Here is an 18,844-nt window from a genome sequence, read left to right as displayed (position 1 = left end):
TGAAAATTTTCTTATATATATATATACACACACACATATATACATACATATATATATATATATACACATATATATACATAGAGAGAGAGACAGTTTTACAAGCCTATGCCTGACTCTTAAAAAGGGGAAACATATTTTCTAGATTAGACATGTGATATATTCCTAAAAATAATTCTATTCATTAATAAATTTGAATGAAATATTTTATTATAAATAAACAAATCCAAGAAATTTTACCTCTAGAGCTGTATTGTCTAATGAGGGAAACGCTAGCCACATGTGAAACCTGAAATTTGTCTACTCTTAATTGTTAGAATAATAGTGTTTCAGATATATTGGTTGAAATAAAATATAATATGAAAATTAAATTCACTTGTTTTTTCTTACTTTTTTATTTGGCTACTAAAAATTTCCAAACAACATATGTAGCTTATATGATATTTTAGTCAAACAGCGTTGCTCTAGAGGGCCAAGCTGGATCATTATGCATAAAACACATGAAACTATTATTCTAAAAATCTAAAGAGTTAAACAAGATCAGATTCTTTGGGAGAAGATATTATCTCTTCAGTTTAACCCTTCACTCAGGCTTGTAAGATTAATTAAACTAGTCAAGTCTTTGTAAGTGGAAATAAGAAACAAGATTTTAGCAAATTAAAAACCACAAAAGGATAAGATTTGCCATGTTGAAAATATGTATATTTACAGCTCAAATGAAATTGTTAATTTTTGTTTGGATGCTTCTCCTAGGTACACATTCACTGGAATCTACACCTTTGAGTCGCTTATAAAAATCTTGGCAAGAGGGTTTTGCTTAGAAGATTTTACATTCCTTCGTGATCCATGGAACTGGCTGGATTTCAGTGTCATCGTGATGGCGTGAGTATCTTTGAAAAGTTGTTAAACTCGAAGGAATGAAAATAGTTGTAGCATCAACCAGATTGTTGTGACATATTTTAATTGTAGAGTGTTCTTATTAGCCAAATTAACTATATGCCTCATATGTTTTGAGAATACACATTAGAATACATATTGCAAGGTAAATATATCTGGTAAATGAGCAAATAAACAGAATTACTTTCATGTCATAGAGTCTTCCACATCATCAAAATGAAGTTATGCATTGACTCTAACACCTTCAACTGTATTTTGATAACTTTTATAAACAAACTTGTTAATATTAGTGAAAATTACATTGAAATAAAGCAGCCTGCCGCTGAGGCACTCTGAGTTCTGTAGCAATTCCATTTGTTAAAGTCAAGAGGCTCTATATGCCAAACCCAGCTTTCATTCTTTATTTGGAATAAACTTTGCCAAAATTATCAGTAACTCTGATTTAATTCTACAGGTATGTAACAGAATTTGTAAGCCTAGGCAATGTTTCAGCCCTTCAAACTTTCAGAGTCTTGAAAGCTCTGAAAACTATTTCTGTAATTCCAGGTAAGAAGAAACTGGTGTAAGACGATAGGCTCCTTTTATCTCCAACTTTTCTTGTGTATTATTGTGTTGTGTGTGAACTCCCTATTACAGATATGTGACAGAGTTCGTGGACCTGGGCAATGTCTCAGCACTGAGAACATTCAGAGTTCTTCGAGCCCTGAAAACAATTTCAGTCATTCCAGGTGAGAGCTAGGTTAAACACTGGGGTGGACTTTAAATACACTGTAATATTCAGGTTGAAACCACACTTATGACATTAAACTTGTTTATTATTCTTGTTTGTCAACTTCAAGAATGCCAAATGATGTTTCCATGCAGTTCAGTTCCTAAAATTTTAGAAATTACATACTTATTTATAAAGTCATCTGAGTTTAACGGAGAATTGCATGAGTGTCTATAAAAGTACTAGTCTGCCCTAGTACATGTGTGCACTCTCTGTCTCTCTCTTCCTTTTTGCATTTATGATGTAAAGTTTTCTCTTTTACAATCTGGAAAAAGCTTTGCTAGCATGCCTTTACTAATTGATTTGGGTTTTACCATTCACTGCAGGTCTATTCTGAAAATAGATCTCCTTTTATAAAGGAGAAAAGATTATTATTGAACAGCATGTACCTGGCATGGGATTGTTAGTATTTTCAATTCTTTTCTCCTCTGATTATAGCTACATGGAGGCTGGTATAAAGAATGGGTTGGAGGGAGACAGCCTCATGAAACACAAAATCTGAAATGAAAAGTAACTACAAGTTCATCTTTAGGTGCTCATGGCAACATGTAAAACCACAGGCAAGAAAGCTTCCTGTCTAGGGGTGCCTGGGTGCCTCAGTCAATTAAGCATCCAACTTCGGCCCAGGACATGACCTCACGGTTTGTGGGTTTGAGCCTCACATTGGGCTCTGTGCTGACAGCTCAGAGCCTGCTTCAGATTCTGTGTGTGTTTGTCTCTCCCTGTCTGTCCCTCCCCTGCTCACACACTCTCTCTCTCAAAAATAAATGAATAAGCAAAAAAAAAAAAAAAAAAAAAAAAAAAGCTTCTTGCCTAGATATTTACACTTTCATTTTAAAATCCCCAGAAAGCATACTATTCATATATAAAACCTGCTTTTCATCCATTTCCCAAACCATCTGGCTATCCATTAAGCTCTGGTGTCTAAACAGCCAAGCAACAGTTTATGGGAAATGAGAATGTGTGTGACTAAGAAGATACACATTGTGGCTTATGACACTATTCCTTGGATGACCTATTGTTGTCTCTCCTCAGGTTTAAAGACCATTGTGGGGGCCTTAATCCAGTCCGTGAAGAAGCTTTCTGACGTCATGATCTTGACTGTGTTCTGTCTGAGCGTGTTTGCTCTAATTGGTCTGCAGCTGTTCATGGGCAACCTGCGGAATAAATGCTTGCAATGGCCCCCAAGCGATTCTGCTTTTGAAACCAACACCACATCCTACTTTAATGGCACAATGGATTCAAATGGAATATTTGTTAATGTAACAATGAGTACATTTAACTGGAAGGATTATATTGAAGATGACAGTAAGAAATATTGCTACATTGTTAACCTGAGTGTTGCTGAATGATTTTTCAACTATAAATAGTTGAGGCTGTGGGGTTGAAGCCATCTTTGTAAATATACTTTATTGTGTCCACTTTGAAAATAACTGATAGTCAAACTCTAATTTATTCCTAATGTCAGTAGGATTGATATGAAATGAATTAGCTAATTCTTCTTTATATTAACAGGTCACTTTTATGTTTTGGATGGACAAAAGGACCCTTTACTCTGTGGAAATGGCTCAGATGCAGGGTAAGAAACATCATATAAAAAATGTAGAACACTTTGAGAAAAAGCAGATAGGAAAAAAAATACAAGGGTATTCTTACATGTAGATTGTAAAGAGTAGCGCTACCTACCTAGGAAGTACCTTCTCTATGTTACTGGATTGCTATTAATTCTAAATTCACAGCCATTAAAATCACCCTCTGGGTGAAGACCTTTTTTCCTAGAATTCCATAGTTAAGATGTACCTGATTATTACCCCAAAGTGTGAAGACCCATAGTCTGTTTTTTCTGTAAGCCCATCAGAGCTGTTTAATAAATACAGGGAAGAAAACACAATATGAGCACATTTTGATTGATAATGGGTATGTGTTGATGTGATGAGCTTTGCTGTGGCTGGAAAAGATCCAGAATATAACATGATCTTCAGGGCAAAAGCTCATTTGGCAAATTGCTTTTGAGAGAGTTGGTTGTTCTTGAAGTAGCATGTGCAAAAAAGCCAAGGGACAGATATATGTCAAAGCCATGTACAAGTTTGAGTCTGTATACCTTACAGTTCTTTTGGTCACATTCTACAATAAGGGGCACTTTAATATCTTAGTCATCCTGCTGGTCTCTCATACTTAACATATTTTCCCAAGGGGATTAAAAAGTGATTTTAGGTCAGGGTATAATTTTTTTTAGAAGTGAAGGACAGCAACATTAAGTGACTCTTAAACCACAAAACTTACACAGAACATATTTTGAGTCATCCCAGAAAATGGGAAACTTGTATGGCCATAAATATCTAAGCGCATTATTGAAAAAGTGTATCAGTCCCAGAGATGGTGTTGACAGGGGGAGAATTGTTTTCCTGACGTTTTTCCTAACCTTTTTTTTAGGAGAGTGTAGTAAATAAGAGCATGAATTCTAGAGTTTACATATACTTGGAATCAAACCCTAATTCTGACATTTATAAACCCTGACTTTGGAAAAATATTCTAAGCTCTCTGTATCTGAGTTTATTTATTTTTAAAATGTGGAAAGTAATATTGTCTCTTAGGGTTGTTATGGTGATTGATTAAGTAGTACACATAAAGTACTTGGATTAGCACCTGGTCTATCATGAGCATTTAGTGCACTTTAGGTATTATTATTTTATAATATTATTATTATTGTTAATATAAAAGCCTAGATAAAACTTTAGAGAAGGTTGGATGATACATACTTTATCCCTATTAAGCCATAATAATCATTTCTCTTTATTGGGTAGTTAGTATGCATTAGGTGATTTATATGGTAAAATTGATGGCCACTATTGTTAATTGTCAAATAAAATTCTGAAGAAATCTACCTAATTTCAAGACTTCCTATAACACTACAGTAATCAAGACACTATGGTACCTGGGAAAGAATACATATACAGATCACTGAAACAGAAAAGAGACAGCACCCTGCCCCCCAAAACACAAAAATAGACCTACACAAATGTAGTCAACTAATTTTTGACAAAGAGGAAAATGCAGTGCAATGGAGATAGGAAAGTTTTTTTTGACAAATGGTGCTGGAACAATTGGAAATCCAAATGCAAAGAAATGAACCTAGGTGTAGATCTCACACCCTACCCAAGAACTAAATCAAAATCAATCATAGACCTAAATGTAAAATACAAAACCATAAAATGTATATAAGAAAGCATAGAATAAAATTTACATGACTTCAGATTTAGTGATAAGTTTTAAACACCAATAACAGAATCCATGAAAGAACAAATTGATTAATTTGGACTTAATTAAAATTAAAAATTTCTGCTCTGCAGAGACACCATAAAGGGAATGAAAAAACAAGCTATAATTGGAAGAAAATATTTGCAAAACATGTATCTGAAAAAAGACTTGTATCGAAAATATACAAAGAAAGTACTCTTAAAACTCAACAACAACAAAAAACCCAAATAACTCAATTTAAAAGCAGGCAAAAATCTGGACACCCTATAAAAGAATATATACAGAAGTCTAATAAGGATATATAAAGATGCTAAACAACATTTGTCATTGGGGAATTGAAAATTAAAACAAAAATGAGTTACTACTATATATTATATACCTATTAGAATGGTTAAAAATCCAAAAAAACCTGGCAATACAAATTGCAGAACAACAAGATGGATGCAGAACAATAAGAATCGTCATTCATCGCTGGTGGGAATGCAAAACAGTACAGCCACTTTGCGAGACAATCTGGCAGTTTCTTACAAAATAAACACAGTCTAACCATATGATCCAGCAATTGCCCTACTAGATATTTAGCCAATTAAATTGAAATTTATGTCTACACAAAAACATTCATGTGAATATTTATAACAGTTGTATTCATAATCACAAGAAACTGGGAAGCCTGGGTGGTTTAGTCAGTTAAGCATCCAACTTTTGATTTCAGCTCAGGTCACGATCTCACAGTTCATGACATTGATCTCCATATCAGGTTCCAGGCTGCATGGAGCTTGCTTGGGATTCTCTCTCGCCCTCTTTTTCTGCCCCTGCCCTGCTCATACACATGCACACATGCTCTCTCTCTCTCTCTCTCTCTCTCTCAAAATAAATAAACTTAAAAAAAAACCAAAAAACTGGAAGCAATCAAGATGTCCTTTAACAGGTGAATGGATAACTGTGCTGTATTCATCCAGTGAAATATTACTCAGTGATAAAAAGAAAATGAGCTATCAGGCCACAAAAAGACATTGAGAACCTTAAATGCATATTAATACATGAAAAAAGCCATATAAACAAAGCTATATTCGTCTGATTCCAATTACATGACATTATGGAAAAGATCACAATAGAAATGATTTAAAAAATCAGATTTTCAAAGGTTTGGGGTGGGTTGACTGGGTGATACACGTAGAATTTTTTAGGGTGGAGAAATTTCTTCATGATTCTGTAATGATGAACACAAGCATCTGTCAAAACCCACAGAACTTTACAGTACAATGAGTTAACACTGTATGCAAATAAAAAAAATAATTTGTCAGTTTGGGTATCTCTGGTTGAAATACAGAATGTGACAAAGGGATATAAATATATTTAAAATGTATAAAAAAAAAACTGAAGGAAGGAGTGGGAGAATAAGTACCTATCTAAGCAACTTTGGAAATGAGTGGAGTCTGTAAGACAAAGGCAAAAACCCTGTACTCTAGTTAATAAAGTTGTTTCCCATGTTAGTTTGGATTAACAGTCCTGAAACAACTTTGCATGTGTACTGGTATTGAACAGTTAAGCATATAGATAGCAGATGATGGAAGCAGCCAATTTTTTTTATCTTTCCATTTATTTAAATTCAAGTTAGTTACCATATAGTGTAGCATTGGTTTAAGGAGTAGAACCCAGTGATTCACCACTTACATATAACACCCAGTGCTCATCCCAACAAGTGTCTTCCTCAATGCCCACCACCCATTTAGTCCATCCCCCCATCTACCTCCCCTCTAGCAATCCCCAGTTTGTTCTCTGTATTTAAGAGTCTTATGGTTTGCCTCCCTACCTGTTTTTATCTTATTTTTCCTTCCTTTCCTCTATGTTCATCTGTTGTGTTTCCTAAATTCCACATCAGTGAAATCATATATATTTGTCTTTCTCTGGCTGACTTATTTTGCTTAGCATTATACCCTCTAGTTCCACCCACATTTTTGCAAGTGGCAAGATTTCATTCTTTTTGATCGCTGAGTATTTCATTGTGTATATGTACCACATCTTCTTTATCCATTCGTCAGTCAATGGACATTTGGGCTCTTTCCATAATTTGGCTATTGTTGATAGTACTGCTATCAACATTGGGGTGCATGTGCCCCTTCCAATCAGCAGTTTTGTATCCTTTGGATAAATACCTAGTAGTGCAATTGCTGTATTGTAGGGTAGTTCTATTTTTAATTTTTTGAGGAACCTCCATACTGTTTTCCAGAGTTGCTGTACCAGTTTGCTTTCCCACCAGCAGTGTGAAAGGGCTTCCCTTTCTCCACATCCTCGTCAACATCTGTTGTTGCCTGAGTTGTTAACTTTAGCTATTCTGACAGGTGTGAGATGGTATCTCATTGTGGTTTTGATTTGTGTTTCCCTGATGATGAGTGATGTTAAACATCTTTTCATGTGTCTGTTGGCCATCTGGATGTCTTCTTTGGAAAAATATAAATTCATGTCTTCTGGCCATTTCTTCACTGGATTATTTGTTTTTGGTGTGTTGAGTTTGGTAAGTTCTTTATAGATTTTGGGTACTAGCCCTTTATCAGATATGTCATTTCCAAGTATCTTCTCACATTCTGTTGGTTGCCTTTTAGTTTTGTTGATTGTTTCCTTTGCTGTGTGGAAGTTTTTTATTTTGATGAGGTCCCAATAGTTCACTTTTGCTTTTATTTCCTTTGCCTCCAGAGACATGTCTAGAAAGAAGTTTCTGCAACCAAGATCTAAGAGGTTGCTTCCTGCTTTCTCCCGTAGGATTTTGATGGCTTCCTGTGTCACATTTAGGCCTTTCATCCATTTTGAATTTATTTTTGTGTATGGTGTAAGATAGTGGTCCAGTTTCATTCTTGTGCATGTCATTTATCCAGTTTTCCCAGCATCATTTTCTGAAGAGGCTGTCTTTTTTCCATTCGATAATCCTTTCTTGCTCAAAGATTAGTTGGCTATACATTTGTGGATCCACTTCTGGGTTCTCTATTCTGTTCCATTCATCTATGTGTCTGTTTTTGTGCCAGCACCATTACTATCTTGATAATTACAGCTTTGTAATACAACTTAAGGTCTGGAATTGTGATGCTTCCAGCTTTGGCTTTCTTTTTAACATTACGTTGTCTATTTGGGGTCTTTTCTAGTTCCAAACAAATTTTAGGGATTGTTTGTTCTAGCTCTGTGAAGAATGTTGGTGTTATTTTGAGAATCTACACATTTTGAATGTGTAGATTGCTTTGGGTAGTATAGACATTTTAACATCAGTTGTTCTTCCATCCATGAGCATGAAATGTTTGCCCTGGTTTCTAGTACCGTTCTCCAATAAAAGACAAGGTCTTCTTGGACAAATGGCCAATGCTAGAGCAGGAAATATGAGTCTGTGGCATCTTGCAGTGCCACAAAGTTAGAAAGTGCTAAAAAAGACAAACAAAACAAGACACACAGAATTATGAGGTTAAATCAAAGAGAAGTAGTCAATGAAGTCAATGAAAAAGCTTTCAATGACCAAAACTGGAACAATTTAAGCAACAAATTATATAAAACAAATTAGAATTCAAAGTGAAAATTAGTATTATGAGTAAATACTCATATAAACAAGTGATTGAATACCCATTCATCAGTCAGTGGACGTTGGGCTTTTTATATAATTTGGCTATTGTTGATAATGCTGCTATAAACATTGAGGTGCATGTGCCTCTTTGAATCAGTATTTTTATATCCTTTGGGTAAATACGTAGTAGTGCAATTGCTGGATTACAGGAGAGTTCTTTTTTAACTTTTTGAGTAACTTCCACACTGTTTTCCACAGTGGCTGCACCAGTTTGCATCCCCATCAACAGTGTAAGAGGGTTCTTTCTCTGCCTCCTCACCAACACCTGTTGTTTCCCGTGTTGTTAATTTTAGCCATTCTAACAGGTGTGAGGTGATATCTCATTGGAGTTCTGATTTGTATCTCCCTGATGGTGAGCGATGTTGAACAGCTTTTCATGACTGTTAGCCATCTGGACGTCTTTTTTGGAAAAATGTCTATTCATGTCTTCTGCCCATTTCTTAACTGGGTTATTTGTTTTTTGAGTGTTGAGTTTGGAAAGTTCCTTATGGATTTTGGATACTAACACTTTATCAGATATGTCATTTGCCAGTACCCTCTCCCATTCAGTAGGTTGCCTTTCAGTTTTGTTGATTGTTTCCTTTGCTGTGCAGAAGCTTTTTATCTTGATGAGGTCCCAATAGTACATTTTTGCTCGTTTCCCTTGCTCTGGAGATGCATTTAGTAAGAAGTTACTATGGCTGGTGTCAAACAACATGGATGGAGCTAGACCATATTACCCTAAGCAAAATAAGTCAGTCAGAAAAAGACAAATACCACATAATTTCACTTATATGTGGAATTTAAGAAGTGAAACAGATGAACATATAGGGAAAAAGAGAGAGACAAACCATGAAACAGACTCTTAGCTACAGAGAACAAACAGGGTTGCTGATGGGAGGTGGGCAGAGGATGGGTTAAAAGGGTGGTGGGTATTAAGGAGGGCACTGGTGATGAGCACTGAGTGTTGTATGTAAGTGACGAATTCATAAATTCTACTTATGAAACTAATATTATACTATATGTTAACTAACTAGAATTTAAATAAAAACTTGAAATTAAAAAAGAAATTATTGAATAAATACATAAATGAGAGGTAATAGACAAATCCCCCATGCAGAAGAATTCCAAATAATTTATGTACTTACTCTGCTCTTAAGAAGGTGGATCATAACTCCCTGTTCCTGATGTGTGGGCTGCACATTGTGACTTCATTACAAAGAGCGCACTATGGGGGAAAAAAAGAGTAAATTTACAGTGGAGAAACTTGACAAACACTACCTCCAGTCAGGTGATGAAAGTTAGTGTCGACAATGATAAGTCATATCGATAGTATGTACCCTTGATATGATAGGACAATAATAATATTGTACCTCTGTGGTCTTCTTTCCAAAAATCCATAACCCCAATCTCATCATGAGAACAACAACATCAGACAAATACCAATTGAAAGAAATTCTTCCAAATACCCAAAAGTATTCCTCAAAACTATGAAAGTAATCAGAAACAAGGGAAGTCTTAGAAACTTTCTCAGAGGAGCCTAAAGTGACATGATGACTAAATAGAACATGGAATCCTGAATGGGATCCTGGAATATAAAAAGGATATTAGGGGAAAAAAACCTGAGAAAATCTGAATGAAGCATTGGCTTTGGTTAATAATAATGTATCAGTATTAGTTAAAATGTACCATACCAACATAAGATGTTAATAATAGGGGAAACTGGGCATATTTGGGAAGTCACTGTGCCCTCTTTTTAATTGTTTTGTAAATCTCAAGTTATTCTAAAATATAAGTTTTATTTTATAAAATTCTATAGAAGTGGCTAATGAAGCAGCTCATTAAGTGGTTCCCTACTGGCCCTTCTGGCCTTTCATTTTAAATAATTGATTCTTGCTTGACACTTTGTAAAGAGCAGGGGACTAATGATGTTAGAGGCAAAAGTGTGTGGTTGCTGCCTCTTTGCCATTCTAAGTATCTGTAAATCTGACTCCTTGCATCCAAATTTTCTATTGGTTTTCCTAATACATTTCATATAATAACAGTATCACTGTATGCAATTACTGAGGGTGCTCTACAAATACAGGCAAGAAAATTCATCATAGACAGCAACTCTGGGTTTTGACAAGTCCTTTATATCAACATCAATTGAAATAACTATAATGGCTATGCTGACCTTAGCTCCAATTCTCTCTCTTATAGCCAGTGTCCAGAAGGATACATCTGTGTGAAGGCTGGTCGAAACCCCAACTATGGATACACAAGCTTTGATACCTTTAGTTGGGCTTTCTTGTCTCTATTTCGACTCATGACTCAAGACTACTGGGAGAATCTTTACCAGTTGGTAAGTGTCTTAGTCCATTGGGGCTGCTGCAACAATATACCACAGACTGGATAGCTTATAAATAACAGAATTTTATTGCTCACAGTTCTGGAGACTGGGAAGTTTAAGAACAAGACACCAGCATGGCTCCATTCTGGCAAGAGCCCCTTTCTGGTTCATAAGCTGATACCTTCTCACTGTGTCATCATCTCTCTGGAGGCTCTTTTTTTCAGGCACTAATCCCATTCATGATAGCTCTACCTTCAAAACCTCCCAAAGGCCCCCACCTTCTAATACTATCACCTTGGACATTAGGATTTAAAGTTAGGAATTTTGGGGGGACATAAGCATTCAGGCCGTAGGAGTAAGGTTCAAATCAACATGTGTGGGATTTAATTTTATGAACATATATGAACTGAAAAATATCAATACTTGTTAGTAACACACTAGAATACAGAGGAGGGTCCAGTACAGCAAGTTTGCCTAGAATCCCAATTGTTCATTCAGTCAGTACATGTACAGTAAGGACTTTTTATATGAAGGACATTTCGCTAGGAACTATAGAAGATGCAAAGAATGTTCAAGGCTTTGAGTTCATAATCTAATTATAGATATAAAAGGAACACGTGAAAATATTTAAAAGCTCAATGCTCACTTTTTCTTTCTTTCCTTATTTAAATTCAAGTTAGTTAACACACAGTGTAGTGTTGGTTTCAGGAGAACTGTGATTCATCACTTACATATGACACGCAGTCCTCATACCAACAAGTGCCTTCCTCAATGCCCATCACCCATTTAGCCCATCCGCCCCATCCCCCTCCCCTCCAGCAACCCTTAGTTTGTTCTCTGTATTTAAGAGTCTCTTATGGTTTGCCTCCCCCTCTGTTTTTATCTTATGTTTCCCTCCTTTCCCCTATAGTGAAAGATAAATATATGATTTCACTTATATGTGGAATTTAAGAAACAAAACAGAATCAATGTTCATTTTAACACCAAACAAATCTTGGTCAAAATACAGGATGATAAAAAGTATTCATCTCCTCACTATCTAATTATGGAAATAAAATCTTTACCTGGGACATTATATAAAATACTGATGAAATTACCCTTTGTTTCCTCTAGACATTACGTGCTGCTGGAAAAACCTACATGATATTTTTTGTCCTGGTGATTTTCTTGGGATCTTTTTATTTGGTGAATTTGATACTGGCTGTGGTGGCCATGGCCTATGAGGAACAGAATCAGGCCACCTTGGAAGAGGCAGAACAGAAAGAGGCTGAATTTCAGCAAATGCTTGAACAGCTTAAAAAACAACAGGAAGAAGCTCAGGTACTAAGTGATAAAGTTTCATGGTTACTGTTGTTATTTTTTTATTGTAAATTTTAAGTAGGAATATTGTTGTGCACAGAGGTCAAACTGGAACTGGCTTTTCATTTGGTATACAAGCACTGTCATTAGAAAAGGGAAAGCTGGGGCACCTGGGTGGCCCAGTTGGTTAAGCATCGACTTTGGCTCAGGTCATGATCACATCATGTTCCAGGAGTTTGAGCCCCATGTTGGGCTCTGTGCTGACAGCTCAGACCTTGGAGCCTGCTATGGAGTCTGTGTCTCCCTCTCTCTCTGCCCCTCCCCTGCTCACACTTTGTCTCTTTCTCTTAAAAATAAATAAACATAATTAAAAAAAAAAAAGAGAGAGAAAGCTATTCAAACCTAAAATTGTTTCTCAAGTTGGAATCAAAGGAACATTATCTATAGAAATTAGCTTGGGGTAGAAAACACAGTTGGGATAAGGTTAACTATGAAAGTGTCTCATGAAACCTGAGAGAGGAATCTGATATTCAGTTTAATGTGAAAAGATATATAACTGGTATTTCCAACTATTCATGTTTCACTCCTAATTATAACATTTGAGGGTTTATTCTGAAGTTAATTGAGCTCAATGTTAACAAGAGAACTTTATGTATACCTACTTTTAACCATTCTTTGGGGTTTCTGTAGCTTAAAAGGTGTTTGCTACAGCCCCTATCAGGATATCATGAAAGCATCTGCATTAGATTCCAACTTTAAATTCTCATTAATATTAAAAGGCTATTTGAACACAGGTCATGGTGAATGGGGTATTCATGTCTTGAGGGAACAGACAGAAGAACAGTATTGGCTTAAAAGAAAATCATAGGAAGACAGTAAATTCTGATTGAGGGCAGTGAAACTTACAGTTCCTCCACATTTTTGCCAATATTTGGTATGGTCAGTCTTACTAGCCATTCTACTAAGTCCTTCACTGTTTTATTCTGCATTTTCTTAATGATTAATGATGTTGAGCATATTTTCATGTTATTTTCTGTCTATGTATCTTCTATTATGAAGTGGATGTTTAAATCATTTGCCCATTTGTTTTTTAAACTGGGTTTTTTGTTTTCTTGAGTTTTTAGTCTTTATATATCCTCAAAATAAGTCCTTTAGTCTTCAATGATATATATACTTTGCAAATATTTTCTCCTAGTCTGTAATTTACTTTTCATTCTTCTAATAATATTTTTAGGATAAAAGTTAAACTTTGATGAAATATACTTTACCAAGCCTTTTTTGATTGTTAGGTCAGTTTTGGCATTGTATCTAACACATTTTTGCCAAATTAACATCATACAGATTTTCCATTTTTTCTTCTAGAAGCTTTATAGTTTCATGTCCTATATTTAGGTCAATGATCCATCTTAAGTTAATTTTTGTGTAAGGTGTAATTTATATGTTGAGATTTTTCTTTTGCATATGTACATCTAATTACTATAGCACCATTTGTTGAACAAAATATCTTTCTCCACTAAACTGCGTTTGAACTTTTGTCAAAAATCAGTTGTCCAGATGTGAATGTGTCTATTTCTGGATTTTGTTCTGTTCAATTGATTTGTTTCTCTTTATACCAATACACATTTTTATTACCACAGCTATTTAATAAGTCTTGAAATTAGACAGTTATAGCTCTCCAACTTTCTTTTTCATAGCTGTTTTAACTATTCTAAGCCCTTTGTAACTTTATATGGGTTTTAGAATCACCTTGTCAATTTCAGTTACATTAATTTCTGTTGCTGTGTCTTCAAGTTCATCATCTTTTCTTCTGTAATGTCTGATGTGTCATTAATCCTATCCAGTGCCTTTTTCAACTCAGTTTATGCCATTTTCATCTCTAAAACATTGATCTGCATCTCTTTTATATTTCCCATGTCTTTAACATTTTGAACAGACACAATATAGTTATAATAACTGTTTAAAGTCCTTGTCTGCTAATTCTGAATCTGTGTCAGGTCTTAGTTGGTTTTAATTAATTTTTTTTCTTCATTACTGTTCATGTATTACTGATTTTTTTTTTGCATTCCTAACAATTCTCAATTTAATTCCAGACACTGTTAACTTTACCTTTTTTGGGTGCTGGATATTTTTGTATTCCTAAAAAATTTCTTGATCCTTATTTGGGGACATTACTTACATTACTTATAAACGGTTTGATTCTTTTGCATCTTGAAACCTTTGAAGAGTTATTAGGTAGAAGTGGTGGAGCATCTAGTGAAAAGCAGACTATTCCCTACCACTGAGCGAAGATCCTTTTAAATAGTATCCAATGCCCCATTAATGCAGTGTCTTCAAAACCACTGTTACATGTATTTTGTCTGTTTTAGTGTTTGTTGCAGGAGGGAGAGCAAATCCCTATTACCATATCTTAGCCAGAAGCAGAAGTCCAAATAACTTTTGTACATAGTGACTTTTTGATATATAGTGATTTTTTTTTCAGACGGATGGTTCTAGGTATTTAAAGCATTATTTGAATGACAGCAGATCTTTGAATTTGTAGATTCAAAATTTAAGTTCTTAATAATTCTTAGTTACTTTGAAGATGCACAACATATAGCACTAAGTCCTTTTTTTGAGGCTTTTTTTTGGTGGGACAGGGATTTGACAATGATTGTTTAGCTGGTTACCCAAACCAACCATTTTCTTAGCATTTGTTGAACAAGCTGGCTTTACTATTTTCATCTTACCATTGGGTACAGAGTAGTATCATTGTTACATTTATTGATTTTATAAGAAAAGCTAAAAAACAAGTTTGATGACACTTGAAAATCTTATGAAAATATACCTCATGGTTGGCAGAAAGTTCTACTACATTTCAAGTACTTAAGAGTTTACTTCAGACCACTGTAAATAAAACCCATTTATAAGATAATGAAATACATTATCTATTTACAGGGCTAATTATTTATCTCAAGGTTTAAATAAATATTATAGGAGGTAATATTTATAGATTTTATGTAAATGTATCTTAAAGAATTGGATTATTATAGTATCATTTATAAAAACAGACAAAGCAATGTGCTTGAAAATACTACACAGATACATAGTACAGAGTAAGAATACATTGTGAAATTCTACCACTTGAGGGTAAAATATGGCATCAATTAAAAGAGTATAATCTTTTAAAGTTAGAAGTGAAAGTGCATAATATCTATTAGAAGTTTAAAGAATCTAATTATCTACATCCTAATTAGGTCAACTAAAAAATGTCCATTCTTTTCACTTAAGTGTCAGTTATTGGATTCCAGTGAACAAATGATGATTTGATAGCTTCATACATATACAAATTTAAACTGATTCTAGGGTAACTAATCCCAGTATCTTAATAGGGACTAGGATGGCACAGTACCAATCCAATATTACTTCCTTATTGAGAGTAGAGGTAACAATGCCCAGATAATAGCCAGTGTTGAAACACAGGAAGGGGTTGGAGGCAGACACAGAGGGAGACGTAGTCTACCCATGAGATCATTGGTGCTCCAGTGTAAACTTGCATCTTGCTAATCACCAGTGACTCTTCAAATTTACCATTTAGTCAATGACTTCATGAAGCCTAGCATCACTTCTGTTTTCATTTAGTATCTGTTGAAGGGCCTCCTAGTGCTAGTCATTGTTTAGACATGCAAAAGTAATGTAGTAAGCTCAGTGAACTCACAAATCAAATATAACTTTAAAGGATCATGAAAGACAAAACCCAACAACAACAAAAAGATTTATCCTAAGTCCCCATAACTATTTGGCAGTTAACTTGTGATCTTTAAATGTCTAATAGTGCCCAATATAACATATCCCATAACAATGTATATTGATCTGATAGGAAAAATTTAATAATAAACTTTGGGGCAAAATTAGAAATAGTGGTATTTAAGAGATCCAAAATAATTAGAGGTAAAATTGAAACAGGTATAGTTAATGTCTTATAATTTTATGGGTTTTGGATTTATGTCTTTAAATTTTTTTAAGTTTATTTATCCATTTTGAGAGAGAGAGGTAGGCAGGGAGGGGTAGAGAAAGGATCCCAAGTACAGAGCCTGATGTAGGGTTCAAACTCACGAACAGCAAGACCATGACCTAAGCTGAAATCAAGAGTTGGACGCTTAACTCACTGAGCCACCCAGACACCCCCAAACTGGATTTATGCTTATTTATTTATTTTTAAATAAATGAAATTTATTGTCAAATTGGTTTCCATACAACACCCAGTGCTCATCCCATCAGGTGCCCTCCTCAATACCCATCACCCACCCTCCCTTCCCTCCCACCCCACATCAGCCCTCAGTTTGTTCTCAGTTTTTAAGAGTCTCTTATGCTGGATTTATGTTTAAAGTGAAGTATAATTACAAGCAGCCATGTGGCTTTATTTTTTAAGGACTGTGTGTATACAGTGAGTTATATACGCTAAATCACACAGAAAGGTTATAAGAAGAACTAAATGTTATTCCTTGAGTAAATATTAAGCATATATTTGTTATTTGTTATAGGAGGAATTCATCAATGCAATACTCCCAGTCTAAGTAAGCAGGACATTGGTCTTGTCACAGAGATGGGTAGAAACAGGTACACAGACATGAGAGGTGACAGGAAACATCTGCCTTTGAGGGAATCGGCAAATCACTGGCAGTGGAACAAGTGACAGATTTGAGTTGATGAGTGACACAGAAAATGTGTTGTGTCGGGAGGTTACTGTTGTTGCCTTAGAAATGCTTTAGTTTTGAGTTATTTGAACTGTTATCCAGAATAGGTAGGGAAATCATGTCTTATGCAAAACAAATTCCGGAAGTGATTTAAATGAACATGAGTTTCAGGATTATGACAAAGGAATATTACCACCACTTCCTTTATTTCTAACTGCAAACAAGTCAATAAATGATTAACACTGTGTGTTGCACTGTGTTACTGTGTATGCAAAGTGGAAAGGAGAATTAAAGACTTTATTTGGATAAAAATAAATGTATGTATATTCATTAGTTCAACAAATGCTGTATATTATGTACCTCCTATGTATCAACTACTAAGCAACTCTAACTTGCTACAAATAAGTGCTTCATTTATTCACTTTATTTTATATATATTTACATTGGACTCATTCATATTTACAAAGGGCCCTTAATATTTCTCATCTTCCATTACTAATGATATTAGAAGTGATACTAAAATCAAGAATCCAATAAAAAAATCTGGCTCTCTGACACTATGTAATTTTATAAATACCCAAACTCTGAATTACTGTTCCACTAAATTGCTAGACAATGACTTATACTGAGTCTTAGATCTAGGTTTCCATAATGAATACAGTATTCAATATAAACAAAAATCTGTTTTACATTTTACGTACATTTTACATTGCTTAGCCCAACACACATATTTAATTCTATATGGAGTACTACGATTCCTATCCCTGGGATCATGATAATCTTAGAATATTTGTATTATACCACCTTTAGTTTTAAGCCTTTTTTTCTTTTTAATTATTTGCAGTTGAGATGAGATTTAGAAATAGAAGTTATTTTGGAGGCTTTGCTTCTCCTCAGGAAGGAAAAAACAAAAAGCATGTGTTATCAAACTCATTTTAAATTGTTTTATCTTCTTTACTAAAATATGTTTCTGTTATACAGATCATCGTGACACATAGTCTTTTAGGAGATCTTCAAAATCCAAGTCTAAATAAGATGTGTTGTTCTTTTCCCACCCTCACCCCAGTGTCTAAGACAATTGACAGCTTAATACCTTTTTTGTCTTTATTCACCAAACATTTACTGGACACTTTTTATGTCAGGTGGCATAATAGGCAATGTGCACAAACACATATGACTAAATTCTTATCTAGCATTTATCTAGTAGAGAAGATAGGATAGAACAAAATGGGTGGCTAAATTAGAGTTGTTTGTATTCGGTAATGACATATGTAAAGAGTTGAACCAACATTCTTATAATTTAATCATTTCCACTTCTGTGATTATATTTAAAAACAAGAATATACTTAATGAGAACTCAGCTTTGATATGCACTATATCGCTGTTTCATATTCTCTCTAGTCATGGCTAAATCATTTTCAGTCTTAAAATACTATTCATATAAATGAAATTACAACACATTTGTCATGTGTCATCTTAGAGCTGGTTGTTTCTTTAGTATATACAGAAATTCAAAGCAACTAAGTATACTTAGTGCTGAAACAAAAAAGAAAATATTTGAAGATCTAATAATCCCTTGAATGATCATTTCAGGCATTTACTGATTGCTATGTTAATCACTTATTATTTATAATAACAATAAATAATATATAAACATTAAAAAATTTAAAACTAAAAGTGCTATGTAATAAATTAGTCATGTTAATCTCAGTTCACCCTAGGGATGTGAACTATAGTACTGAATATAATTCAAATGAAGGAAAAGGTCAAACTTGCCAATATATTCCCACTCTTTTTATCTGGTGGTAAAGCAGTAGGCACTTCAAATGATTTGAGTTCATCACCAAAGGAAAAGAAACGATCTTAGTCCTAGATTTAGAAGGAAAAAATATCACTCAGTTGTTCACAGTCACATGTGGGAAGAACAAGTCTGTGGATGGAATTGGAATAGTAATCAGATCAGCAACCACCGCAAAGAGAACATTTGCTTTTAAAATGTAGAAGATATTTTTAAGAGAGCAATTTTGCCTAGAAAT

At 34.5% G+C, this 18,844-nt stretch overlaps 1 protein-coding gene across 10 annotated transcripts in view; it reads left to right on the top strand.

Moving 5' to 3' along the window:
- SCN3A (sodium voltage-gated channel alpha subunit 3) overlaps positions 1-18,844 on the top strand; it is an 81,490-nt gene that overhangs the window by 12,256 nt on the left and 50,390 nt on the right. For 6 of the 10 annotated variants that reach the window (XM_042949000.1, XM_042948996.1, XM_042949001.1 and 3 more), the window contains exons 4-9: positions 751-879; positions 1,531-1,622; positions 2,699-2,971; positions 3,179-3,242; positions 10,707-10,848; positions 11,950-12,156. In XM_042949000.1, coding sequence (XP_042804934.1) covers positions 751-879; positions 1,531-1,622; positions 2,699-2,971; positions 3,179-3,242; positions 10,707-10,848; positions 11,950-12,156 — 907 coding nt within the window. Of the gene's footprint in view, positions 1-750; positions 880-1,530; positions 1,623-2,698; positions 2,972-3,178; positions 3,243-10,706; positions 10,849-11,949; positions 12,164-18,844 lie in introns of all 10 variants that reach the window. The other 4 variants (XM_042948997.1, XM_042948993.1, XM_042948995.1 and 1 more) reach the window with 2 other exon arrangements.

Source organism: Panthera leo, chromosome C1, assembly GCF_018350215.1.
Source record: "Panthera leo isolate Ple1 chromosome C1, P.leo_Ple1_pat1.1, whole genome shotgun sequence".
NCBI classification, from domain to species: Eukaryota; Metazoa; Chordata; class Mammalia; order Carnivora; family Felidae; genus Panthera; species Panthera leo.
The sequence above is the reverse complement of the archived record's forward strand: the minus strand, read 5'-3'. Positions and strand labels throughout refer to the sequence as shown.